Raw genomic sequence first — 25047 nt, 5'->3', positions numbered from 1 at the left:
ATCCAACTTCCTCCCTTCCCTATGAATTTATCTCAATGCATTTAAATATTTATAGCATGATTCTGAGAGGTAAAAAAGGATGGCATTGTATGTTTATGATATATCTTTGTGTACATTATAGAGGGAGAAGTGGCATTGACGCTTTGATGACCTAGTTCATGTCAGGGAATTTGTTGGGTCTTTAGACATGCAATTTAACTTATTTCTCATAACATCCTTACAAAATAGATCTCATTCCCATATTTGCGACTGAAGAGGCAACTTCAGTGTTAATTATTTGTCCCATTATTAGCCAGCTAATAACCTATTTCCAAACGTCACACAGCCTTGGCAGTTGTGTCCATTTAAACTGGTGGGACCTGATAAATTATTTAAGTTTTCCTTGCTTTAAAGTCATATCAAACTTAAATCTCGTCTGCTTAGACTTGAGGACTACCAAAATTTTAAAACTAAGTCAGTAGTATCGTATTTGTTGTTCATAAGTCACATAAAACTATTTTGTTTCACAGAAAAAGTGTACACGCATTATGCATTTTATATGTATATATAAGTGTGTATATATATGTATATATATATAGTTTGCTAAAATGCATATCTCAGCACATAAAGTTTAGATTGTTATGCAAATTATGTATCTAAGTTACAATAAAATCTCATTTGAGAGTAGTCAATGTGACAAGTCCAATATAATTTTTCATAAATGAAAATTTAGTTATTCTAAGAAGATTCCATAGTAGCAGAAGAAAAATTCTAAGATATTTAGACGTTCACTGTGGAATAACTTCTCCCTCAGATACAAACGCTCAGACACTGCTTCTGGCCAGGTGGGCAGCAGATAGGTGAGGAAAATGGACACAGATCCTTCCAAAGAGGAAGGTCTGACCTGTTGATGCCTGGGTCTCATACCATCTGATCAAAGGTCTGAAAAAGTTTGCTTTTAATTGTAGGATGTTTATTAAATGCTTAATAATGCAACAACAATTTTATGTGACATAACTGTGTATCTGCCCTATGTAGACTAAGGAGAAAGAGGTAAATAATGTCTTTTTGCTTTTGTTGTTTCACCTTAAGAATCATAACTTTATGTGGCTTTTTTTTCTTTTCAGTTATAAAGCTGTCTCAAATGCACTGACTCATTTCATTTTCCAGTGACATAGGCAGTGTGACTTTTGCATTTCATAGCCAGAGTTCCGTGAGGCCAGGAGACTTATACACACCCTAACAGCAACCAAATGGCCAAGTGACACTTAGATGCAGGAAAGCACACTGCCAAGCAGTCTGTCTCTCTGCTATATGATCACTATCTCTTATACATCCATACCTGAAAAACTTAAGTGAAAACTAAACAGAACCCACCCCCGAACCCCAACTTTTTACTAAAATGTAACATACCAGTCCAGGGAAAGTTTCAGAGTTTGCAAGAAGAGTGCAGGTAATATGCATATTATATGCTTCTCCTTCCCCCAAAGCTGTTCACAGGAAATATTTTAAAGTGTCTGATATACCTTCTTCCAATAATTACATGTGATTTACATGGTCTTCTCTGCGGTATCTCAAACTGGATTTTCTGACAATAGGATGGACGGCCTTTATAGATCTGATATGAACGAGTGTTGGGTGTATACAGACCCTGCCTTTGTTTAAAATTTATTTTGTTCATCATGAATTTTTTGCATTAATTTTGATTTTTAAAAACCATTGCATTAGACTATTATTTATTTTGATGACTGAGTCTCTAGCCCTTCCTTAAACTTTACGCCAGAGGCTAATATGTCTTACGCTCATCCCCGCCCTGGTATGTGACTTTAGACATATCTGTGAATAGAATGCCTGAGTGCACAGTTACAAGCTTTATATTCAGACAGTCTTATTTTTGTCATTTTGTTTCACTCTCTTTGTCTCTTCAATATCTTTGGGTAATTAAGACGAGTCTCTGACAATACTTATTGGGTACCCAGTTTTAGGCTTGTAAACAGTGGGCTGGGATGGCAAAACAAGACCATTCATGTGCAGTTGCTGCGCAGTTTCAATATATCCGTTCTAATTTTGTAAAACTTTTGGTTTAGGGGTTTATGGTCTTCTAAGCATTTTGTGGTGAAATATGGAGCTGATCAATACAACCACCCTGTCAAACGCTTCCAACACAGACCCGGGCCGCTGCGACAGGCACTGCAGGATGATTCTCATTACGCTCTACAGCGCGGTTTTGCTGGGAGGTGCTGCAGGAGCTATTACGATGTCTTGTAGGATGCTCAAAAGGAACAGCCAATCAATGATTGCCACCATCGTTCTCAATATCATAGTGCTACACTCCATCCTCCTGGTCAGCCTTCCCTTTCGCCTCAGCTATTATATATCAGTCACCTGGGAGTTTGGATTCTTCACCTGCCGATTGGTTAGCAGCATAATATATGGTCATATGTACTTCACCTTTGCTTTCTATGTGGCCATCATCATACTCCGATTGCTCATGTATTTTAAGAAACTCCAAATGCAGCAGTTCCAAAAGTACCATGCGGTGGTTTTAAGCATTATTATTTGGATGGTGGGTGGCGTCATGTTTCTGCCAATATTTTTTTTACAATATGGCACCCATCCAACATACTCAGAGCAACGATGCTTCGAGTTCTACAAAGACCTCAACCACAGGGAATGCATTATCTTGAACTACTCTATGATCATCATTATGATGACAACGGTTGTGACCCTCTTTCTGATACAGATGGGGGTTATCGTTCAACTGGTAAAGACTCTTTGGCCCGACATGTGGGCCCATCAAGAATGCAGAGCTCAAATCAAGAGCTTCTTCTTCCTCCTCGTAATAGTGGTCTGTTTTGTACCCCACCATGCCTTCCGGGTACATTTCATTCAACATTATTCAGAGATAGAAAATTCTGAGTTAGTTCTTTATAATGAAATTTTTGTTGCTTTAACTACTGCTTGTTGCCTGGATATGCTGTGTCTCGTAGGGGGTGTTATCCATTAAATACTATGTTACTTGCTTTGTAATCAGTTTTTCGCTATTGTGATAAAATAGTTTCGATTCAGTGGGTGCTTCCATGACTTCGAAATTTTTCAAATTCTTGCTCTTAATCATCATCAAAATTATTTTTCCATGAAAAGGTAATGAAGATTGATTGTTTCCCGCTTCTCGGAGAACTGTTATCAGTTCTTCATTAACAAAGAATATGTTTGATCACCTTAACTCTATACAAGTTGACCCCGACCATCCAGACTCAACCCCTACCTTTTCTTCCTTGCAATGTTTACTTCCGCTAAGCACAGCTATTGCCTTTCCCCATGCACTCTCCAGGCTGTTCTCCTCTTTGCATTTACTCTCACTGAGCTTTGATCATAGAATGTTCTTTCCCTCTATTTCTAAATTATTCTTCAAGGTCCAGAGAACCTGAAGATAAAGACTCTACAGAAGCCTTAACTTATTCAACTTATACTCAACTTCTTGAAAATTTCTGATAGCCAGGAAAGCTATGGCCACTGGCTGTGGTATTTGTAGGAAAGGATTACCTCAGATAGTCAAGAGACTTAGAGGAAATTCTTTCGGGACTGATGGGGTATTGATGTGGTTTGATTCTGATTAAGGTATAGTAGGTAGTCAGGAAGCCGAGGTTACGTCCCAGATCTACCTTCCCAGACATGGATCCATGAAGCAGGAAAAGAAACAGGAAAAAGTGGAAGCCAGCTGGACTTAGTTTAAGCGTGATGGCAGACTGTATTAGAGCCATGCCTTTCAGACTGTGGGACTGTCCTTAAGCTGGTTCAAGGCATCCTATATGACCAAGTAATTTTATAAATTAAAATCAACACTGGTATCAGTTAAAGTCATTAAAACAACCAAGACAACCAACTCAGAACTCAGATTCTACTTATCAAGTACAGACATTGATATGCCCTTATGCTTTGCTTTGCTTATAATTATGCTCCATAAAGAGGACTTACCACTTCTTCCAACTCATTCTGGATTTTGGAGAAAACTGAAAAAATCCACCAATAATTACAAATGTACATGTATCTTAAAATTGGCTTTTGAGTTTCCATTTCCACATGATTTTCTACTGGGTCTATCAGGCAGAAAGTCAAATAGATTACTTGAAAAGGAGGAAAAATGGTACCCCCTGCACCAGGGAGAAGTGATGCTGTATCTAAAGTTCACCATACTGTAAGGTCAACATCATAAACCTGTTATATGGGGACAATCTTTTTTTTTTTTCTTTTCTTTTTTGGCTACGTTGGGTCTTCGTTGCTGTGCACAGGCTTTCTTTAGTTGCGGCAAGCGGGGGCTACTCTTCATTGCGGTGCGCGGGCTTCTCATTGCGGTGTGCGGGCTTCTTATTGCGGTGGCTTCTCTTATTGTGGAGCATGGGCTCTAGGCGCGCGGGCTTCAGCAGTTGTGGAACACGGGCTCAGTAGTTGTGGCTCACGGGCTCTAGAGAGCAGGCTCAGCAGTTGTGGCACACGGGCTTAGTTGCTCCGCGGCATGTGGGATCTTCCCAGACCAGGGCTCGAACCCGTGTCCCCTGCATCAGCAGGCAGATTCTTAACCACTGCGCCACCAGGGAAGCCCGACAATCTTTTTTTTTTTTTTTTTAATGCATCTGCTTTTGAGCAGTAGTCTTCACAGTGGGAGTGGGAACAATAATAATTTAGTGGAATGCAAAAAGAGTAGTAGAAGAAATTTATTTCTATTTATTTTCTATTAAAATATAGTATGTTGTGCTGATATTCATAAAGGAACTACAGCAATGCATGGGTATAAACTATGAATATTACTTTATGGGGATGTGCACAAATTTTTTTTAATGATAAGGATGTAAGATGAAAATAACCTGAAATCCACTCTTCCTGAAGACTATTCAAGCAATGACAATATTCTCTCTCAAAAGGTTTTTCTCTTAGGGATAAGACTGCTCTTTGTTTAGTGAAGTATCTTGATGAAATGTAACGAAATGTAACTACCAAGATAATACAGAAAAACAACATATCAGGTATTACTATCAGATACCTGACGAATGTATTTGTACAGACCATCTATTATTGCCCTTGTCAAACTGCCTTATAATTATTTGTCTGTATGTAATCATCTCTTATACTCCCCACACTTCAGACCATGAGATACTTGAGAGCAAGGAATGGGTCTTATCTGACTGTATATATTTAATCCTACCCTGCAAATCAAACCACTCTTGAAGCTAGAAAAGGGTGGAATCAGACACTGGGGGCTGGATATTGTGAAATCTGGAATTGTGAATTCTGTCCTCAAGTAGTAATCATCTGTTCATGAGCCCTCTGCCTAGGGTGGAAGCTGCTCACACAACAGATAATAAACCAGTGACCTCATAAGTCTGGTCAGATGGAGGTTTGTGCAAGTGTCTCTCAATCTGGATGATGATAAACATTGATATTTCAGGGTGAAAATTATTGAGATGGAGAGTACTCTAGATTTCAGAGATCAACCAGATCAAGGATAGATCTTCTGATTAATTGATTCACTGATAATTTTCTTTTCCTCTCAACCAGTTATTTTGCCACTTGATTGCAATTAGATATTCAATAAAACTCTGTACATAAAAAGTTACTATTAAGTCCTCCATTTATAAGGAACTACAACAAAGATAAACTCTCTATCTACTTTACTAATACTAAATCCAGAATCTTCAGTGCTTCAGTCTTAGAAAGGGGCTATCAGCTGGATCAACTACTCTGAGCTGATCCGGTCAAGGTCCCATGAGGAAATCATGCTCCACACAAATCAGGATAATTCAAGGATAACTCAATGATGAGAACTAGTTATAAAGAAGTGGATACAATGCAGGGAAACCAAAAACAATGGTACTGCAGGGCTAGCAACCATAGTGCTGCCACTATCCCTATGCCCAAAATGGTAAACAGGGAGAGTGGTGACCAAAAGCTGGAAATAGGAGTAACATGGAGTGAGCTGCTTTGAAAGAAGCTATGACCTTAGGCTGACAAATCAATCATCTCAAGGCAAAGCTGCAGAAAATAAACCAGTGGAATAAATACCACCATCTTATTCTTCTCCATCCCTCCAATGTTTTGGATGTTCTCTGTTGGCTGAATTCACCAGAAGCCAGAAGGCAAGGGAGACTGTTGAGGTGGTTCATACAAGTTAGCTTCTCTGGGCAGACAGCAGGGTAGAGAATCATGGAGAAAAATGTTGACAAACCCCTGCTTTCAAAAATATTCCTTAATGAGGTCATTGCTCCTAAAACAGAAGCAAAAAGCAGAGATCAAACTTGGCAGTAAGATGTGATTTAAAAAAAAAAACAAAGATGATAAAATATAAGCTGGCACATTTCAAGGAATAAGCAACAGAAAAATTTCAGAAATGAAGGTTGTATTGAAAAACCTCATAAAAGAGAACTGAACTGTTTAAAACATAGTAAAGAACCTGGAGATCAGGATCAGTAAAAGCAAACATAATTATATGAAAAAATTTTTTTAAATTGAAAAGAATTAGCATGACAATGATGGTTGTGGAACACAGAAAGGGAGTTCTAATACACACATTGGTATCTTCTTATTAGTTGTTATTTCATCTTTTTTTACAAATACACTTTTGCTGGGTATAGAATTCTAGGTTGACAGTTCTTTTCCTCCATTATCTTCTCACTTAGAGCTTTGGTTTCAGGGTAATTCTGTCGTCATAAAATGAGTTTGGAAATAGTCCTCTTCTATTTTCTGGAAGAGTTTGAGAAGGACTGGCATTAAGTCTTCTCTAAATGTTTGCTGGAATTCACTTTTGAAGTCATCTGATCCTGGATTCTTCTTTCTTGCAATGTTTTTGATTACTGATTTCATTTCTTTACTTATAGATCTGTTGAGATTGTTCCTTTCATCTTGAATCATTTTATGTAATTTGTATGTTGGTGGGAATTTATACATTTCATCTAAGTTATCCAATTTATTAGTGAACAACTGTTCATAGTATTCTGTTAAAATCCTTTTTTATTTCTGTAAGCTTGGTAGTAATTCCCCCACTTTCATATCTGGTTTTGTGTATTTGTGTTTTCTCTCTTATTTTCTTTGTCAGCCTAGCTAAAGGTAAGTCAATTTTTGTTATCTTTTCTAAGAATCAACTTTCAGTTTTGTCGATTCTCTCTGCTCTTTATTTTATTTGTGTACACTGTAAATTTCATTATTTCCTGCCCTCTACTAGCATTCATTGTAATTTTACCTGGTTGGATGTTGGATACTTCCGTATTTTTATAAATATTCTTGAGCTTTCTTCTGGGTTGCAGTTTGATCCTTTAAGGTGTTGTTTTTAAGATCTATCAGGCAGGTCCAGAGCAGTATTCCATCTAGGGCTATTTATTTCACACTATTCAGGCAAGATCTTCTTGAGTACTATACCTAATGTCTCATAAATTATTAAATTCTTCAATCTGTCTGGTGGGAACATGTACTATTTCCAACCCTATGTGAGCAATGGGCACAATTCCCACTAATCCTCTTATATTCTTCCTTCCCTAGACAGATCAGTACTCAGCTGAATACTCAGGAAGGGATGGTTATATAAATGCCTGGAGTTCTCTCTCTGCTTTGCTCTCTCCTTTCTGTTACTCTGCTCTGAAAATTCTAGCTGCCTGGATTCTCAGCTCAGCCTCCTCAACCCAGGAATTCTGCCTGGTTCCACCTGGGTTCTCCCTCCCTATGTGGCAAGCTAGAAACTTACAAGGCAGTAAACTGAAGCCGTCATAGGGTTCATCTCCTTTATTTCCCATCTCTCACTGATCACTGCCCTTCTTTACCTGATGCCCATCCAAAGCCTTGAAAACCATTGTTACATGTATTTTTTCAGTTTTTTTTTATTGTTCCAGGTAGTATGTTAAATCTGGTCTCTATTATTCCATCTTGGCCAGAATCACAGGAATTTAATATATGACAACATGCCATAGCTATGCATGACCTTCTTTCTTATTCTGTGGGCTGAGCAATTTGTCTCAGATGATATCATGGTGCTAAGATGACCTACATATAGATGCTGTAATCAAATTTTGTTTCTTTCTTTTATTGATCAATCACTGAATCATCCGTGTAAAAGGATATCAGCATTGATCATCTGAAAACATTTCAGTCATGTAATTCTTTTCCCTTGCCCATGCCCCCCCTATCTCCCCTGCATTCTTTCTCCACCATCTCCACTCAATTCTTAACAGAGATAGGAATTTTTGTGAAAAGCTACTTTTGCAAGTTTTAGGTAGATTGGACTTCCACACAGGTTTGCTAATCAAAATATTTTAGAGTTATATCTTTGCGTGACAAAAGATAACAGTTACTGAATGTTCACCATAAGCTGGAGACTGCTCTAAGCATTTTATATCTTGTAAATCATTGAATCCACACAGCAGTCATTAAATAGGTTCTATTATTAGCTCCAGTAAAGACTACAGAGAGGTTAAGAAACTTGCCTAAGGTCACAAAGACTACCATATCTAATATTGTTTTATGGGGATTTCATAGAAAAGTGTGTGTGTGTTGGGCAGAGGGAGGAGCACAAATTAGCTAGAAAAAGCCTTAATGTAATAAGCTTTATTTATTCACAAATTACTGACCACACAGAGCAAGGGTAATTCTGATTGTGCTATTATTCAAACCTAACGCTATTGTGCACAAGGGCTTTTGCCCGATTACTTGTTTCCTGGGGATTCACCAATTCTGTGGATCACAATGCTGCTCCTGATTTACCTGTCAATAGAGGTAATGAGTCTTCTCTTTCCATCTCGCCATCCTAAAAGCTGAACTCATGATTTTCCCTCCAGGTCTGATCCTCCTTTCACATCCCTCATTCATGTGAAATGAATTCACATGAATTCACATTCATTCACTCACCCAAACTTGAAACTCAGGAGATTTCTATAATTTCTCCTACCTGCTCCCTACGAAGCATCCCTGAGTCCCATTCGTAACTTCACGAGTCTGTCTCTTTCACACTGTACTTCTGGTCTCTGCCTTCACTGAGGTCTTTAGCCCTCCTCTCCTGGGTTGCTCCAACAGTCCTCTGTCTATTACCTCCTGGTCCACCTCCCCAACCACATCTGCTTCAACTGCCAGGCTGATGTCACCATGGTTTTCCTAGTATTGAAAACTTTTTATGTCAATCATGGATTGTAAATCCTCCCACTTTAAACTTTGAGAAGCTTGACATTGTTTTCACATGGAGCCCATATGTACTATCTTGCTTATGGGACCTTCTGTGTTCCAGTCACAGTTGCCCTTTCCAGGCTCATCACGACCCCACGTGGATCCTTAATTTCAGGCAGAGCATCACATTCATAGTTCTCTCTCTGTGTCCGACTCTTTCATCTCTGTGACTCGGCACAGCCTGTTTTCTCCACCTTGAAGTCACCTTCCTCCCTCGTCCTCCCTTCATCCCAACAGCCTCACTCTATGGTCCATGCTCAGTGCTACCTTACCTTCTGTTCTCGCCTCCAGTCCTTTTTGGAGAGCAGAGGGAGTAATTAATTATTTTTATTTGTCTTTTGCAAAGGCTCACGGACCAGATCCCATGATGCCCCTTCCTTGTTTCCAGACTGAGTTATGAACCTTCTCATTAACTAATTCCCCTATTATCCTATGCAGACCTCTATCATATCAACTTTCCTCTGGCATGCTAAGACACGGTGCCAGAGACTGAGAGCAGAGAAGAAACTAAATGATATTTCTTTCTGTGTCTTGTGTCTTCATTATTCTCAGAGCCTTAATTTTGTATTTAGTGGGAAAAGAGAATATTATTATTCAGATGACATTTAAATTGGTATCAAAATCTGGAATTTTTTATCTAAAGGAGATAGGGAAAATTAACAAAAATATGCATATATTTCTCCTAGATAGACTAGTTTGTTTCTATCTCTAGCTCAAGTAATGAACTGAAAGCAAATCCCTAAACTATTTATTTTCTTTATAGTCTAATTACCTGCACCAGATCACTTGCATTTAAAAATAGGAGATCTGTGTACCCTCACTAAGGAGTTTATAAATGTGTCAAGAATACCTGCTATTTCCAAATGTACTAATTTGCCAACTAAGTTTTGAGTGTTTATGTGCAAGTGATGAGGCCAGGTGCCAGAGAGAACCACAAGAGGAAGAAAGTAAAGTGAAAATAATTCAGCAATTCAGCTACCCAGTTCCTCTCCTCTGGGTTTTCATGTATATTCAGAGATCCAGAGAACCTACAAGTAAAACAGTAAGGTGCTGATAAACTTATGACCCAAGAAAAAAACTGAATACTATAGATAGTGCTGCACGAGGACCAAAAAAAAAGGCAGGTGAGGGCAGGAAAGAGCACTTTGAATGTAACTTGAAAGATAATGTCAAATACATACAAGAAGCAAAACAAACTACTACTAGATCCTTCAGGAGTAACACTCTCAGGGGGTCTTTGGCATTTCTAACTTACACTCTTCTATAATCAAATATAAATATACTTTCTTTTAAATAACATTTTCAGAGTGCACTTGTCCTTGAAGTCTATACTAGGAAGACCCAAATCAAAAGCTCAACAAGTTTATGTTTCAAAGCCTCAACAGTCAAGCTTTTTGCAATTAGTAGGAATGATGTTTAAAAACTCAATTTCACCTATTGCCTTGCATGTCTTGAACACTGGTAAATGTCTGTGATCATTTGAGAATAGATTGAAGCTTCTTTTTGTAGCAGTGATGTTTTTCCTTAAATAGTAAAATCATTATGTGAAGACTTTGAAACAGGTGCATGAACAGTTGTGGCACCTACTAAACGCTTCCTGTAGGTGCTGCACAATAACATCTTTTTGGGTTAATACGAGAAATTTCATTAAAAAGAATTTCCAAGTGCTGCACATGGGTTGGAGTACAGGAAGCAACTATAGGATTAAGAGATGCAATTGACCTTTGTAGACAGGATCCTTATTCCCATAATGGACCAAGTAGATGAGCAGAATTACCTACAAGAGGATTTCTGAACAGGACCTTACGATCAAGGATATATATCAAGGGTACGTATTGTCTCTACACTTCACCTTCTGGTGTTATAGAAGGAGTGGTATATATTTTTGATAACTGCTATTTCACCAGGGTTAGGTTGTCAGTAAATTTACTCTTAGGTTCAACCCAATAGTTGGCATAGAGGAAGAGGCTCCTAAAGAGGAAAGTTCTGGCACCTGTGTTGCTGCCAACATGAGCCCAAAGGAAAACTTTGGTTCCCCAGAGGTTAATCAGATGGCTTTCTGGGGGAACGTATGAGAAGAACTGGGATAAAAAAAACTAAAGCTTGTGAAATGGGCTCCAGAAATTATGTGACTAACTGTTAGCCTAAAATCAAGAAATAGTTATGTATGTTAAAAAAAAACAAACTGCGAATGGAGCAGTGCATGGTGGGAGATGTGTTCCCAGGCTGCTCAGGATCAGGACAAACACGAGCAGGGAATGTTGGTAGTCAGAGTTGTATTTGTCTTTCTCCAGCAAATCAGAGAAATAAAAAGTTCGTGAGAAAGATGCCACCTTAGAAGAACAGAGTGACCCATGTGAAACTTGCTTAAAACAGGGAATTAAACTGGAAGCTACACACACAACTTGTACTCCAAGTATAGATATTACTAGTGAGTTCACCCCCATAAAAGTGGGTACAAAGTAATTCCCAGGCCAAGTCAGCCACTCACCCTGTCTATTACCCTCTGAGAAGGGATGATGAGAAAACACTCATCCTGGGGCGATGGGGAAAGGAAGTTAGACCACTGGAAAGGCAGTAGCTAAGGAAGCCTCAGAAGCACCATCTCTAAAAATTATCTGCTGCAGGAAATTAAAGAAAACTTGAGGAAAGTTTGATTTTTTAAGCAAAAAATCGAACTATGATTTTTAAGAATCATAAAGTTATAGGGAAGGCAATAATCACAGGGGAGGCTGTGACGAAAAATCAGCAGGTTAATATCCAGTCAACATGGTTGACTGAGCTGGCGCAGAAAGATGCCCAGTTTAGGTCTAAATAAAATACTGAATAAAATAACTCAATTTTTAAATTTCAACAACTTTTAATTTAGCTGAAAACGAAGGGAAAGAAAGACCTAGGACAGAGAAGCAAAAGAGGAAACTGAAGTCATAGGGGTGAGCTGACTGGAGCAGAAAGATTTCATTGGAGTATTAGAATGGAAAACAAGCCTTAACAGATGTGGCTGGGATTCTGATATCTACTTCCCTGTAGGTCCACATACTACGGGGTTGAGAGTCCATAATTCACAGTTAGCTGCAACTACTTGTATACTGCTGGAAATAAAGACGGGCTGTCCCATTTCTGAAATGGAACTATAAACATTTGCCCTCCAACTGGTTTAGTGGCAGGAGTGACGTGCTTGTCATCCATAGGAATTCTATGTGGATAAAAAGTCACTGATGAGAAATTCAAGTCCCAGAATTGTGCTAGTCATAGATATGGATTTGGATTTTCTGCTAAGGGAAATAGGAAATCTAAGCTGAGAAATTAACATACATATCGTCTGGTGGTCTAAATACTGATGGGCCAGGCAAAGGCACATGGGACATCATTGTGTAGCTATGCTTCCGCAGTCCTGTCACAGGGGCTCATACTAAAAGCAATCTCTGCTGGATGCAAACTGTTATATATAGACTGGATAAACAACAAGGTCCTGCTGTATAGCTCAGGGAACTATATTCAATATCCTGTGATAAACCATAATGGAAAAGAATATGAAAGACTTCTCTGGTGGCGCAATGGTTAAGAATCTGCCTGCCGATGCAGGGGACATGGGTTCGAGCCCTGGTCCGGGAAGATCCCACATGCCGCGGAGCAACTAAGCCCGTGCACCACGACTACTGAGCCTGAGCTCTAGAGCCCGCGAGCCACAACTACTGAGCCCGCGTGCTGCAACTACTGAAGCCCGCACCCTAGAGCCCGTGCTCTGCAACAAGAGAAGCCACTGCAATGAGAAGCCTGCGCACCGCAATGAAGAGTAGCCCCCGCTCGCCACTAGAGAAAGCCCACGCGGAGCAGAAAAGACCCAATACAGCCAAAAATAAATAAATAAAATAAATTTAAAAACAGAAAAGAATATGAAAAAGAATACATATATATATGATAACTGAATCACTTTGCTATACAGCAGAAATTAACAAAACATTGTAAATCAACTATACTTGAATAAAATTTTTAAAAAAGCAATCCTTGCTAAAAATTAACTCACAGGAAAAGTCACAAACACCAAAAAAAAAAAAAAAAAAAAATCACCATGAAGAACAGTCAGCTGACCCAGTGCATTGGGTAGACTTGTATCCTAAGAATAAGAGAAAACAAAGTAAGCTGAAAAATGTTAAGGTAAGTGTAAATGATAGAATTTACACGGCATGAAAAGGAGAGTATGTTTTTTTAAAGTTACTTTTGAAATTTCCTGATATAAATTCTGCAAATGACATAATGAAGTAAAACACACACAGACGCGCACACACACCAAGGTTTTACAAGACAAAGAAAGATGGTCCAGAAGAACTGTCCCAGGTTGGAGAAGTGCAAGGAGAGGACAACTAAATGTAATGTGGGACTCAGGATGGAATCCCGGACCAAGAAAAGTTCATTCTTAGGAAAACGGAAAAGATTTGTACGAGGTCTATAGTGCAGTTAACACTTTATCAACGTTAGTTTCCTGGTTTCAATAATTATACCATAATTATGAAAGATGCCAAGCTAAGGGGAGAGGATATGGTAGCTCGGAGTACTACTTTTGCAATTTTCTTGTAAGTCTAACTTGATTTCTAAATGATTTTTTTAAAAAGAAGAGCAGAGGTAGGCGCAGGAGAATTTGGAGAGACCGGCTGGGCTGGACCTTGGCGAGCCCTCCGCTCCAATCCGAGGCACGCAGGTTTCATCTTGTACGTGGTGAGCGGCCGTGGCAGAGACACGACGGATTCTGCGAGAGCGAGCGCACGCTGGAGGCGGAGGGGAGAGGCTGGGGGCGCCCAGACGCGAGGAGGCAGCAGGAAGGGGACGAACTTCGGGGGCAACTGCTCTGTAACCGCTGCCCAGGTCTGCGCGCTGGAGTCGCGGTCCTCGGGTCGGGGGACAGGGCTCGCGGGCAGCCGGATGGGTGGAAGGAAACGTTGGCGCCCTCCGCTTCCCGGCCCATCCTGGTATCCATCCTCTCTGCCTGGTCCTTCAGCGAGAGCAGCCGGGGCAGAGGCGGCCTGGGAGCCCGGCGCCCCCTCTCCTCTCCCCCCCTCCCCCAGCCCTGGTCCTGCGGGGCGCCCCAGGGACTTGGACTTGGCTGAACTCACCCCGCTGAGACTCAGGCCTCGGTAAGGGAGGTGATTTACATCCCCCTTTAGTTCGTGTTCTTGAAACACCCCCATCTAGCAACTAGAGGAGGAACCCACACCCGTTGCTGGATGTAGTCTTGTTTGTGGTCACTCCTTTGTTTCACACTAGTGTCCGCTGTCACACACGCAGTCAGACCCGCAGCTAAATGACCCTGACCCCCGTGAATAGGGCGTTTGGGCCTCACTGATTTAACAACTGCGGAAAGTTTACGTCTTGGCCCAGAGCACACTAGTGGCCTTGTTCTAAAAATTAGATCTCCTTGGCGTGGACCCAAGAAAGATCCGTGAGCGCGTTCATAGACAATTAACATGTGTGCACACAGAGAGAACACTCCAGTATACTGCAGGCAAACAAACAAAACTCTAAGAAACTGTGACTCCTAACGGTTCTTTTTTTTTTAGAAGCTAATGCTTTATTGCCGGTTCAGTCCCAGGAAATCTAGAGTGAAGGACAGTGGGTGCATTACTGAGCTGGCCATAGTTTCGCAAAACACGCAACTGGTTGCTCATCTTACAAACACCTTTTTTAAAAAATGTTCATTTTTGGGCTTCCCTGGTGGCGCAGTGGTTGAGAATCTGCCTGCCAATGCAGGGGACACGGGTTCGAGCCCTGGTCTGGGAAGATCCCACATGCCGCGGAGCAACTAGGCCCGTGAGCCACAACTACTGAGCCTGCGCGTCTGGAGCTTGTGCTCCGCAACAAGAGAGGCCGTGACAGTGAGGGGCCTGTGCACCGCGATGAAGAGTGGCCCCCACTTGCCGCAACTAGAGAAAGCCCTCGCACAGAAACGAAGACCCACCAGCACAGCCAAAAATAAATAAATAAATAAATTTTTAAAAAAACAAAAAAACACCAGCTTAAAAATAATGATAATAATAAAATAAATAAATTTTTAAAAAAATGTTCGTTTTTTATACAATTTTTAAAGGTTACTTTCTATTTACAGTTATTAAAAAATATTGGCTATATTCCCCGTATTATACAATACATCCTGGAGCCTGTCATACTCCCAGTAGTTTGTACCTCCTATTCTGGTAACCACTAGTTTGTTCTCGATATTTGTGAGTCTGCTTCTTTTGTGTCTTATTTTGCTTCACAATTACTGGGAGAGAAAGATACTACGGCTGCTGCAAGCATTTGGCACAGTGCCCAGCCTGAAGAGTTCTTCAGAGACCCTGGCTTCTCTCTCTCCAGAAGAGGGAAAGTGCATAATCCAATATTGCTGAAGGCAAACTTCTGCACTGCGTAAGATGCGGCTTGAATGAATAAAGAAATAAAGAACATTATTTAAATTTCCTTTTACATGTTTTCTATTTTTCTTTCCTCTTTCATGTGATAGTGGATACATGGCAAGCAAAAAGCGAGAAATCCAGTTACAGGTGGGCATGACACACCAACAGGTCTTTACTTGGTGCATCGGCCCTTGAAGACCTTTTGACAGCGCCTTCCTTTTTGCAGGCGGCCATCAATAATCAAAGCCTGTGGGAGGAGATGCTGCAGAACAAAGGCCTAACAGGTACTGGGGCTCCGCAGGTGTTCGCCATCCGGAGTTGGATCCAGGGCACCTCCAGGCACCCCAACATGGAGCGCTACTCCCCGCTTCCCAGAATAAAAAGCTGCTCTGTTTTTACCCTGCCCCTGCCCCAGAGAGTGGGATAAGCTGCTACTCTAGACTCTTTGACTCTGTTCTTTCACGAATCTTATCATCTTCTAGTGATCGATGTTTACCAAGCCTGGTGTGGACCTTGCAAAGCAATGCAAACCTTATTCAGAAAATTGAAAAATGAGCTGAACGAAGATGAAATTCTGCATTTTGCTGTAGTAAGGCTTTCATTTCCATTAAACTATTATTTTCTTGTTACTTTATAGTCTCTTTAAGGATTGTCTGAATTCAAACAATCTGTCAACTCTTCAAAATGGACAGTGTTTAGTTAGCAGTTTTACTCTATATTTAGTTCTACTGGATCTGAGAACGAATGTAATTTTTAGCCCATTCCTATAATCCTACGGTTATTTACCATGGTTGTGAACGTTAGAAAAACATAAAAATGGTTATCTGTCTATTGCCATACTTCTTTTCACTTGACCATGTGGTGTGTGTTCAGAATAAGGGCTGTAAATGCCTTTTACTGGAAAGCATTGGGTAGGACTCTGGTCATTTACCCAGTTAATTGTAAAATGGTAGCAATTTTACCCTCCCTTATTTGCCTCCCAAATGTGACAACGGATTAAAATATTACAGCCAAACTCATTAGACCCCAATGTATTGATTATTCAATTTATCCATGTCAGATTATCAACTGCTTAGAGCTTTGTTGTCTAATATGATAACCATTAGGCATAAATGGCTTTTGAGCACTCGAACTGTGGCTAGTGTAACTGATGAACTGAATTTTTAATTTTAATTAATTTAAATTTATATAAAAAAACAGATACTCCATTCGGTTATTGTAAAACTTTTAAAATTATTTGGGACAACTTGGATATGTGAATCTACCTCTTTTACTGTAAACTTTATGAACTCTAATTAGAGACCAATTATTTATGATTAAAATTTGGCCCACAAATTGAGATGTACTCTAAGTGTAAAATACACACTAGATTTTGAGGCCTTCATATGGAAAAAGAATGTGAAATATCTCAGTAATTTTTTACATCGATTACATGTTAAAATGATCATTTTGGGATATATTGGATGAAGTAAAGTATATTATTAGATTATTTTCACCTTTTTTTTTTTTTTAGTTCTTAAATGTGGCTACTAGAGAATTTAAAAGTATATATGTGACTCACATTCTAGTTCTATTGGACAGCAACATGTCCAGACCAGTTCATTTCGTCACTATGTCTATACCACTGGGAAGCGCTAGGAAAATCTTTCCAAAATATGTCCTATTCATAATGCTACCATCTGTTGAAATTAACAACAAAAAATTTTGTTCCTCTTCTGTTTGAGCACATCCAACTGTAGTACATTCACATAGATCGATACTATTTTTCTGCTATGACCAGCTCATCCACAGTGAAAAAAATTTTTTAAAGTCGCCAAACCTCTGTTGGGCGCAATGGAGGGGCGCCCTCTGCTGGATACTTTTTTTTCCTGCAGTTTATCAGGGAAAGGGATCCTTTCTGAACTTGTAAACTTAAGTCCAAAATTGAAACCTATGAGGTTCATTACCTATTGAAATCACCCTAAGCTGAATGGTCAGTACAAAATTTTTTCTATTATGCGCCCCTTTAAAAGACTTGAAGACTTGTCCTAACATTGTGCCTATACATATAAAAATTCAGTAAATGTTTTATATTATAGTTTTTAAGGAATATTATTACCAAATGCTTTAATTGTTAATACTTTATTATAATATAAAAATTGCAATGATGATGGCTAGACTACTTTTAAATGTAATCTTGGCTACTGTCTTTTAATATTATAGATTCGTTCCTTTCAACAATAGAGCCTACTTTTTTAAAAAGAAAGAGAGAGAGAGAAAGAAAAGAAAGAAAGAGAATGATGTAGAATTCAATATGCCAAAAAAAGATTACAACACAGCCCCTCTGGCTGGCTGACACAGGGCTGAGGGACCTTGGCTCGGCTCCGCCCTCACCATCCTTGGCCATGGTTGAGGAACCTCTAGAAATCCCTGTTTGAAAACAATCGCCTTAGGTTCCAAAAAACAACTCTTATGTAGAAGACCCTACAACACAACGTATCCTGACAGCTGGCCCAAGGGATGTTATGTTAATATGCAGGAACATACTATTATTTAATATACAGTTGTTGGTAATCAATTTAGGACAACTTGAAATTTGTGAGAAAACTTTAAAATCAAAGACTTTGAAATCTGACAACCAGTTTATTCAAGAAACATTTAGGAAGCTCCTTTTCATGCATGGCCCTCTGCCTGATAAGGTGGGGGGGGAAGACATGTGAGGGTGAGTATAAAATATCGTATCTCTGTGCATGCAGCTCTCCAAACAGAGATGAGCTAGGTCCATAAAACGGTAGTACAATACAGAAAGGAACTATAGGTGCCCGGAGAGAAGGGTAGCGAAGTGCTATGTGGAGGGGAGATGATTTGCAGCAGGAGGGTCAAGGCAGAGTTCTTGGAGGAACACTCAAGCTGGGTTGGAAAAGGAAGGGCAGGAGCAGGTAACAAGGGGGAAAGTGCAGGTGGTGTAACGCAGACCACAGGAGATGAGTTTAGCTGCAGGTTGGGTAAAGATGAACAGTGAGAAGTAAGGTTGAAGCCAAATGATGCAGGGTCTGAACTGCCAGAATGTGTAATTTGATTCTAAAAACAGCTATAACATACTCAGAAAATGTTGTAGTAAACATAAAAAAAAGGATCTCTGCATTTTTTGAATACAGTACATAAAATGACTTGAGTGTAGTGTCCTTTATTATTATATGAAATAATCTTTTTCAGGCGGAAGCTGACAGCGTTGTGACTTTGCAGCCATTTAGAGATAAATGTGAACCTGTTTTTCTCTTTTGTGTTGTAAGTATATTTATCATCTCAAGTTTATTATCAGATTCCAATTTACAGCTAAAGAGCAAGTAACATTGTACAATTACTGGAACTGTTTTCTGATGATAGTAACTGTAGACTTTTTTTTGCCTTAAATATGCTTGTCAATTAAAATATTTATAACTTGACCTGTAGGAGCTCATAACGGATTGCGAAGATTAGACTACCATTTAGTTGATCAGGGAAAAGAAAAATAAAATGGTATTTACCTTTCCTAGGGAAATATCAGAGACTTGTATGATGAATTATTACTTACAGGAGTGAAAAATTGGAAATGTCTTGGGTACCCAGTGGAAGAGAATTGGTTATAAATATTCATGTATACCAATACGAGGAAATATTTGTATGATCACTATCTTGTAAAGTATATTGCTTTTATCTCTGTATTTACAAATGCATAGAAAGAAGGGAGGCAGTGTATTCACCAAAATGTTAATAGTAGTTTTCTATGTATGGGGAAAGGATGCGTAATTTAAATTTTCTTCTTATACTTTTCAATATTTTCCAAATATTCCAAGATAAACACAACGTTAATAATCAGAAAAACCTTATAAGTGCTGTTTTCTAAAAGAAGAATATCTGGGTAAGTGCTAACTTGTGTGATACAGAGCATAGCTGCTACACAGCTAAAGAATTGGGATAGTAAGGAAACACCTCCCAGAGAGGGTTTGGACTGTTCTCTTGCTGTTGAAAAGGCATTTTTTTGATATTATAAATAATTATTAAAAAAACACTTCTCAGATATAAGTTTTGCTTTTGTTAAACAATAATCTTACAGCTACTTCTGGAAGGTGAATGACTGTGTTAATTGAATTTAAAAAATTACACTGTAGGTCTTGCTGTCAGTTGGCTAGGAATTGGCTAGGAAGGATTTGATGATTTACGTGAGGGGTCAGCCAGCTTATTTGTAACGGGCCAGATAGTAAGTATTTCAGCTTTGCAGAAATACTATCTCTGTATTGGGTCACAGTTTGCTGACCCCTGGCCTAGATGGAGTTTAGGTAACTGCACGAGGCAGAAATGGGCTTGGGGGGCTAATGGGACAATGAGGAGGCTTTAGTAGCAGCAGCAGTTGGGAGCCTGGCACTGAGGAGGAGAGGCTGGGCAGGTGGCCACCATGTAGAGTCTGCAGCTCTGGGGCGGCCATCACCTGCTGAGTGAGTCAGGTCTGAGCAGTAGACCCATGCCCACCCTGAAGACTTTGGCATGTGGCCCAAAATCCTCCTTTCAACCCCACGTGCTGCCATCACTCTGGGACTTCAACATCCTGGCCTCTTGATTCTTCACCTCCTAACTGTCAATGAAATTTCCAACGCACCTCCTCCAGTCACGCCTCAGACTTTGTTATCACCCGTTGCTCCATGTTCAATGTTCTAATTTAAGAATCTCCATGGGGAATTTAGTCAATATTTTATAATAACTGCAAATGGAGAGTAACCTTGAAACATTGTATAAAAATTAAAAATTAAAAAAAAAAAAAGAATCTCAATCTGTGACCACAAAACCACCTCTGCAGTGGGCAGCATTCTTAGCTGACAGCAAATTCATTCCAGCATCTCAGCAGGAAGGGCTTTTTCAATGGATATTAGAAAGCTCTTGGAGGTTCCTTTTAGTGGGAAATGGTAAACAGAGTGTCAGGTTTCATTCAAACCTTTCTCAACTGGAGCCTTCTTATTGGCCTTTGAATATGATTAAATCTTTCCAATGAAAAGAAATAATACCTCTTTTCGATACCATGTCCCTCTCCAGCTACCACTCACCTCTATGCTTTACCTCACAGCTAAACCGCTCAGAAGAGTTTCTATATTTATTTTCACTCCAGTTCTTCTCATCCCATTAATTCTTCAACCCATTCAATCTAACTTCTTTCTGATTATTCCACCAAATTGGCTGTTGCTAATGTATCCAGTGACCAGCCTGTTGCTAAATATAGTGAATGCTTTTAGGTCCTCATCGTTTTGTACCTCTCAAATGTAGTAAATGTGGTGACCATGCCCTCCTTTTCGGAACATTTTCTTCTTTTGGCTTTTGTGACTTGGTTTTCCTTTTGCTTCCTAGATGCTACTCCCCCTCCCCCTTTCTCCTTTGCAGGTTCACCTTTCTTCATGCAGCCATTACATATCGACTTTATCATGCTATATACTCTCCTTAGAAAACTTCTTCGACACACAGTTTCAATCATCACCTCATAGATCAATAACTCAAGTTCATGTCTTCAGCTGAATCCTATACTTTGAGCACCAGACCTGTGTATCCAACTGGGCCCTTGATCTCTCCTCTGGTGTCTCAAGGGCATCTCACAATGAACTGGTCCAACAGCGGACTCCTCGCCCTCCCCACCCCCACTGGAAACGTTATTTTCTAGTGTGGCCTCATTTGGTGAACAACATCTCAACTTACTCAGTTTCTCAAGTCAGAAACAGAAAAGTCATCATAGTGACTTCTCCTTACGTCACACCCCATCCACACCATCCACATCACACCTCATCCACACCAGACCTTGGTCCTGTTAATTTCACTACCCAAGTCTTTCTCACACTCGTCTGCTTCTTTCCATTCTTTCCATCTCCAACGGCACTGCCGTAGACTGAGCAACCAGCTCTCTCATCTTTACCTCTAGAATAGCTTCTGATTTGTATACAAACAGCTTCTCCCGCTCCACCTCTAAGCCTTTCTCCATATGATAGGTAAGATGATCTTTACACAGACCTTTAGCAGTTCTAATTGTGATCCCTGCCTGTGTTTAAACATTCCAAAGGCTTCCCACTGCACTTAGGATAAAGGCAGCATCCTCCCATGACCCATGAGGCTCTGCACGGTCTGGCTCCCCCTAGCGTTGGGCTTCGTCTCATACCAGGTATCCCCTCACCTTCTCCACTGGCCTTCTTGTTTGCCATATTCCCTTCTAGCCGTAGGACGCTTGTGGCTCTATTCCTTTTGCCTAGAATGCCCTTTCTTCTCCTTTTTATTTCTCAACCTATCCTTCACATTTTAAATTCCTGATATTGACAAAGTACCTTTGCTAATGTTCTTGATCAGAACAAATTCTTATAGATGCTCCCAGCTCTCTGTACCTCTCTTGGTGGTACCTCTCATGGCTGTTATCTCAAATGTGTTTGTGGGGTGGTTTTTTTTTTTTGGTAATTTAATTACATTAGGTACCAGGACTATTATTCCATACCATCATGCCTGATACAATGCTAGTAAACTGGTGTTTAGTAAATATGTGTTGAAAGACAGACAAAGGGAAATAGTATCAAAAATAATTAGGGGGAGTAGTGTTGGGAGGCCTGTACAGAACCATTAAAATTTAATGCCGCGATGGCCTGTCTTTGGTTGTAGGAGGACAGATAAATTAGAGGTAGAACTCAAAGAGCTGGATTTACCAAATGGACATACTTTTATATCACTAATACTTATTTTAAAATGACTAATTAGAGTAGCTAAAAAGGGATTGGTGGGTCAGGGTGGGGTGACTTAGTCCAGTTGAAGTGTTAATTCTTGACCTATCCTGAAAATGAGTTTCCTTCCTGCTTTTGTTTCCCCTTATAGAATGGCAAAATTGTTGCAAAAATCAAGGGTGCAAATGCACCACTTGTGAGTCAAAAAATTATTACCTTGATCCATGAGGAGAGGAAAATTGCAGCAGGTGAAATGGTTCGCCCTCAGGTAATACTTTGGATTACTGATAATTTTATTTTTAAAAATTAGTTTTAAAAAAAGATGCATTACGTCTTTTTTTTGTTGTTTTCCTAAAGCATTTTCCCTAGTTTTATAGCCATCTAGGTGTCTAAATGGTGCAACCTTTTTTGGGAAGTATTTTGGCAATATGAATCAAAGGCCTTAAAAAACACATGTATCCTTTGACCGAGCAATTACACTCCAATAATTTTCCTTAAGAAGATAATGAAACAAATATAGAAAATGCTGTTTATTTCAGTGTTGTCTATGTTATTAAAAATTTGGAATCAACCTAAATGCCTAGCAACAATGAACAGATGACATAAATGTCTGTAATTTATGTCATAAATTATACAAATTCATACAGTGGAATATTATTTAGTATCTTCTAGCTCTGTTTATTGATATGGAAAGAGGGCCAAGATAGACCGACAAATGAAAAATAGAGTATTATACTTTAATAGGATGCTTAGAATAAGATCCTATGTGTGTGAAATGTATTACCTAATAATAAAATATTTTAAAATTAAGAAAGGAACCATAAAGCATGTAGAGATATGAACATAATAGCATAAGAAAGTAAGCCATATAGGAAAGTGATCAGAAATATAGGGAGATAAATAGGAGTGATTGGTGTTATTTAAACACACACACATGCACACAAAACAACAAACAACAAAAACAAGAAAAAAAAAATTAGAGACTAGCTGAGAAATACTGAAAAATAGAAATAAAGAGAAGGTATAGGCTCAAGCTTGTATTAAGTATTTACTATAAAAAAGCGTCAGTTTAAATCAGGAAAGGATAAAAAACTCACAAAACAAACTTAGTAATATTGGGTTAACTATTTGTACAAGAAATCTGTATTATTTCCTCATATACATAAACAAATTTCAGACGAATTAAAGAGCTGAATGTTGAAACAAAGCATAAAAGTATTAGAAGAAAATATTGGAAAACATTTATCTTGTCATAGGTTGAGAAAGGCCTCGTAAGTATAGTATAAAGCAGAGATATCAAAAAAGAAAAAATTGATAGATTTGATTATTTAAAAGTTTGAATAAAATGTAAAAGGAAAGCAGCAAACTTGGAGAAAAGCTTGCGCTGTGTATCAACGTGCTAATATCCATAGTGTGTACAAAGTACTTTAAAAGCATTAAGGAAAAAAAATGAACATTTTGATGGAAAACTGACAAATGACAAATATGGGGAATTTACATTTACAATAGTGATTTTTCTCACCCAAGGACATTTTTCTTTACATTTTCAGGTTTTCTTGTTTTTCAGGGAATCTTCGCCCTTCCTTTCTCTCTGTCTCCCTTCCTCCCTCCCTCTTCCCACTCCCCCTACTTCTTTTTGAAAATTATAGTAACTAGGAATTATTGTGGACTTACTGTTTGCTAAGATTTTCAGAAAGATATCCTCATTTAATCTTTTACATCCCACTTTTATTGATATCATTGACAACTAACATTTTATTAGTTTAAGGTATACAACATAATGATTTGATATATGTGTATACTGGGAAATGATTACTACACTTAGTTAACATTTCATGTCACATAGTTAACTTCTTTCTGAAAAATTTTTTCATGATAAATTTTAAGATCTACTCTTTTAGCAACTTCCAAAATATACATGTTATTACCTATAGTCACCATGCTGTATATTACACCCCCAGAACTTATTTATCTTTTACCTGGAAGTTGTACCTTTTGACCTCCTTCACCCAATTCCCCTACTCACCACCCTCCATCTCTGGCAACTACCATTCTGTTCTCTGTGCCTATGAGTTCATTTTTTCCAGATTCCACATATAAGAGAGATTATACAGTATTTATCTTTCTCTGACTTATTTCACGTAACATTAATGCCCTCAAGCTCCATCCACGTTGCCACAAATGGCAAGATTTCCTCCTTTTTTATGGATGAATAGTATTTTCAATAGTATTTCATCAAGTATATATATATATCATATATTTATCCATTCATCCATGAATGGACACTTAGATTGTTTCCATATCTTGGCTACTGTAAATAGTGGTGCAATGAACATGGGAGGGCAGATAACTTTTTGAGAGAGTGATTTCATAGCTGGTCATAATAGTCTCTTAAGATCTTTTGTGTTTCTGTGGTATCAGTTATAATGTCTCCTCTTTCATTTCCAATTTTATTTATTTGAGTCTTCTCTCTCTCTTTTTTTTCTCTCACAGTCTAGCTAAAGGTCTGTTTTATTTTTTCAAAAACCAGCTCTTAGTTTCATTATTTTTTTTTTCTATTGTCTTTTTAGTCTCTATTTTATTTATTTCTGCTCTGACCTTTATTTCCTTCATCTGCTGACTTTTGCTTCATTTTTTGTTTGTTTTTGCTAGTGTCTTAAAGTGTAAAGTTAGGTTGTTTATTTGAGATCCTTCTCTTTTCTTAATATAGGCTATGAACTTCACTCTTAGAACACTTTTGTTACATCCCATAAGTTTAGGTATGCTGTAATTCCATTTTCATT

At 38.9% G+C, this 25047-nt stretch overlaps 3 protein-coding genes across 4 annotated transcripts in view; 2 read left to right on the top strand and 1 right to left on the bottom strand.

Annotated features, from left to right (window-relative positions):
• The window catches only part of PNPLA8 (patatin like phospholipase domain containing 8), a 139928-nt gene that overhangs the window by 82075 nt on the left and 32806 nt on the right, over positions 1-25047 (bottom strand). The window lies entirely within an intron of this gene.
• Positions 2102-2986, top strand: GPR141 (G protein-coupled receptor 141). Its single transcript, XM_068549798.1, has one exon. The coding sequence runs from the start codon at positions 2102-2104 to the stop codon at positions 2984-2986; it is 885 nt and encodes a 294-aa protein (XP_068405899.1).
• Positions 15681-25047, top strand: part of NME8 (NME/NM23 family member 8) — a 34446-nt gene continuing 25079 nt past the window's right edge. The window contains exons 1-5 of the mRNA XM_068549797.1: positions 15681-15713; positions 15793-15850; positions 16049-16155; positions 18762-18833; positions 22416-22532. Of these exons, the coding sequence (XP_068405898.1) occupies positions 15681-15713; positions 15793-15850; positions 16049-16155; positions 18762-18833; positions 22416-22532 (387 nt within the window). The remainder of the gene's footprint in view (positions 15714-15792; positions 15851-16048; positions 16156-18761; positions 18834-22415; positions 22533-25047) is intronic.

The sequence above is a fragment of the Eschrichtius robustus genome, chromosome 8 (assembly GCF_028021215.1).
Source record: "Eschrichtius robustus isolate mEscRob2 chromosome 8, mEscRob2.pri, whole genome shotgun sequence".
Classification (NCBI taxonomy): Eukaryota; Metazoa; Chordata; class Mammalia; order Artiodactyla; family Eschrichtiidae; genus Eschrichtius; species Eschrichtius robustus.
This window is presented reverse-complemented; position numbering and strand designations above follow the sequence as displayed.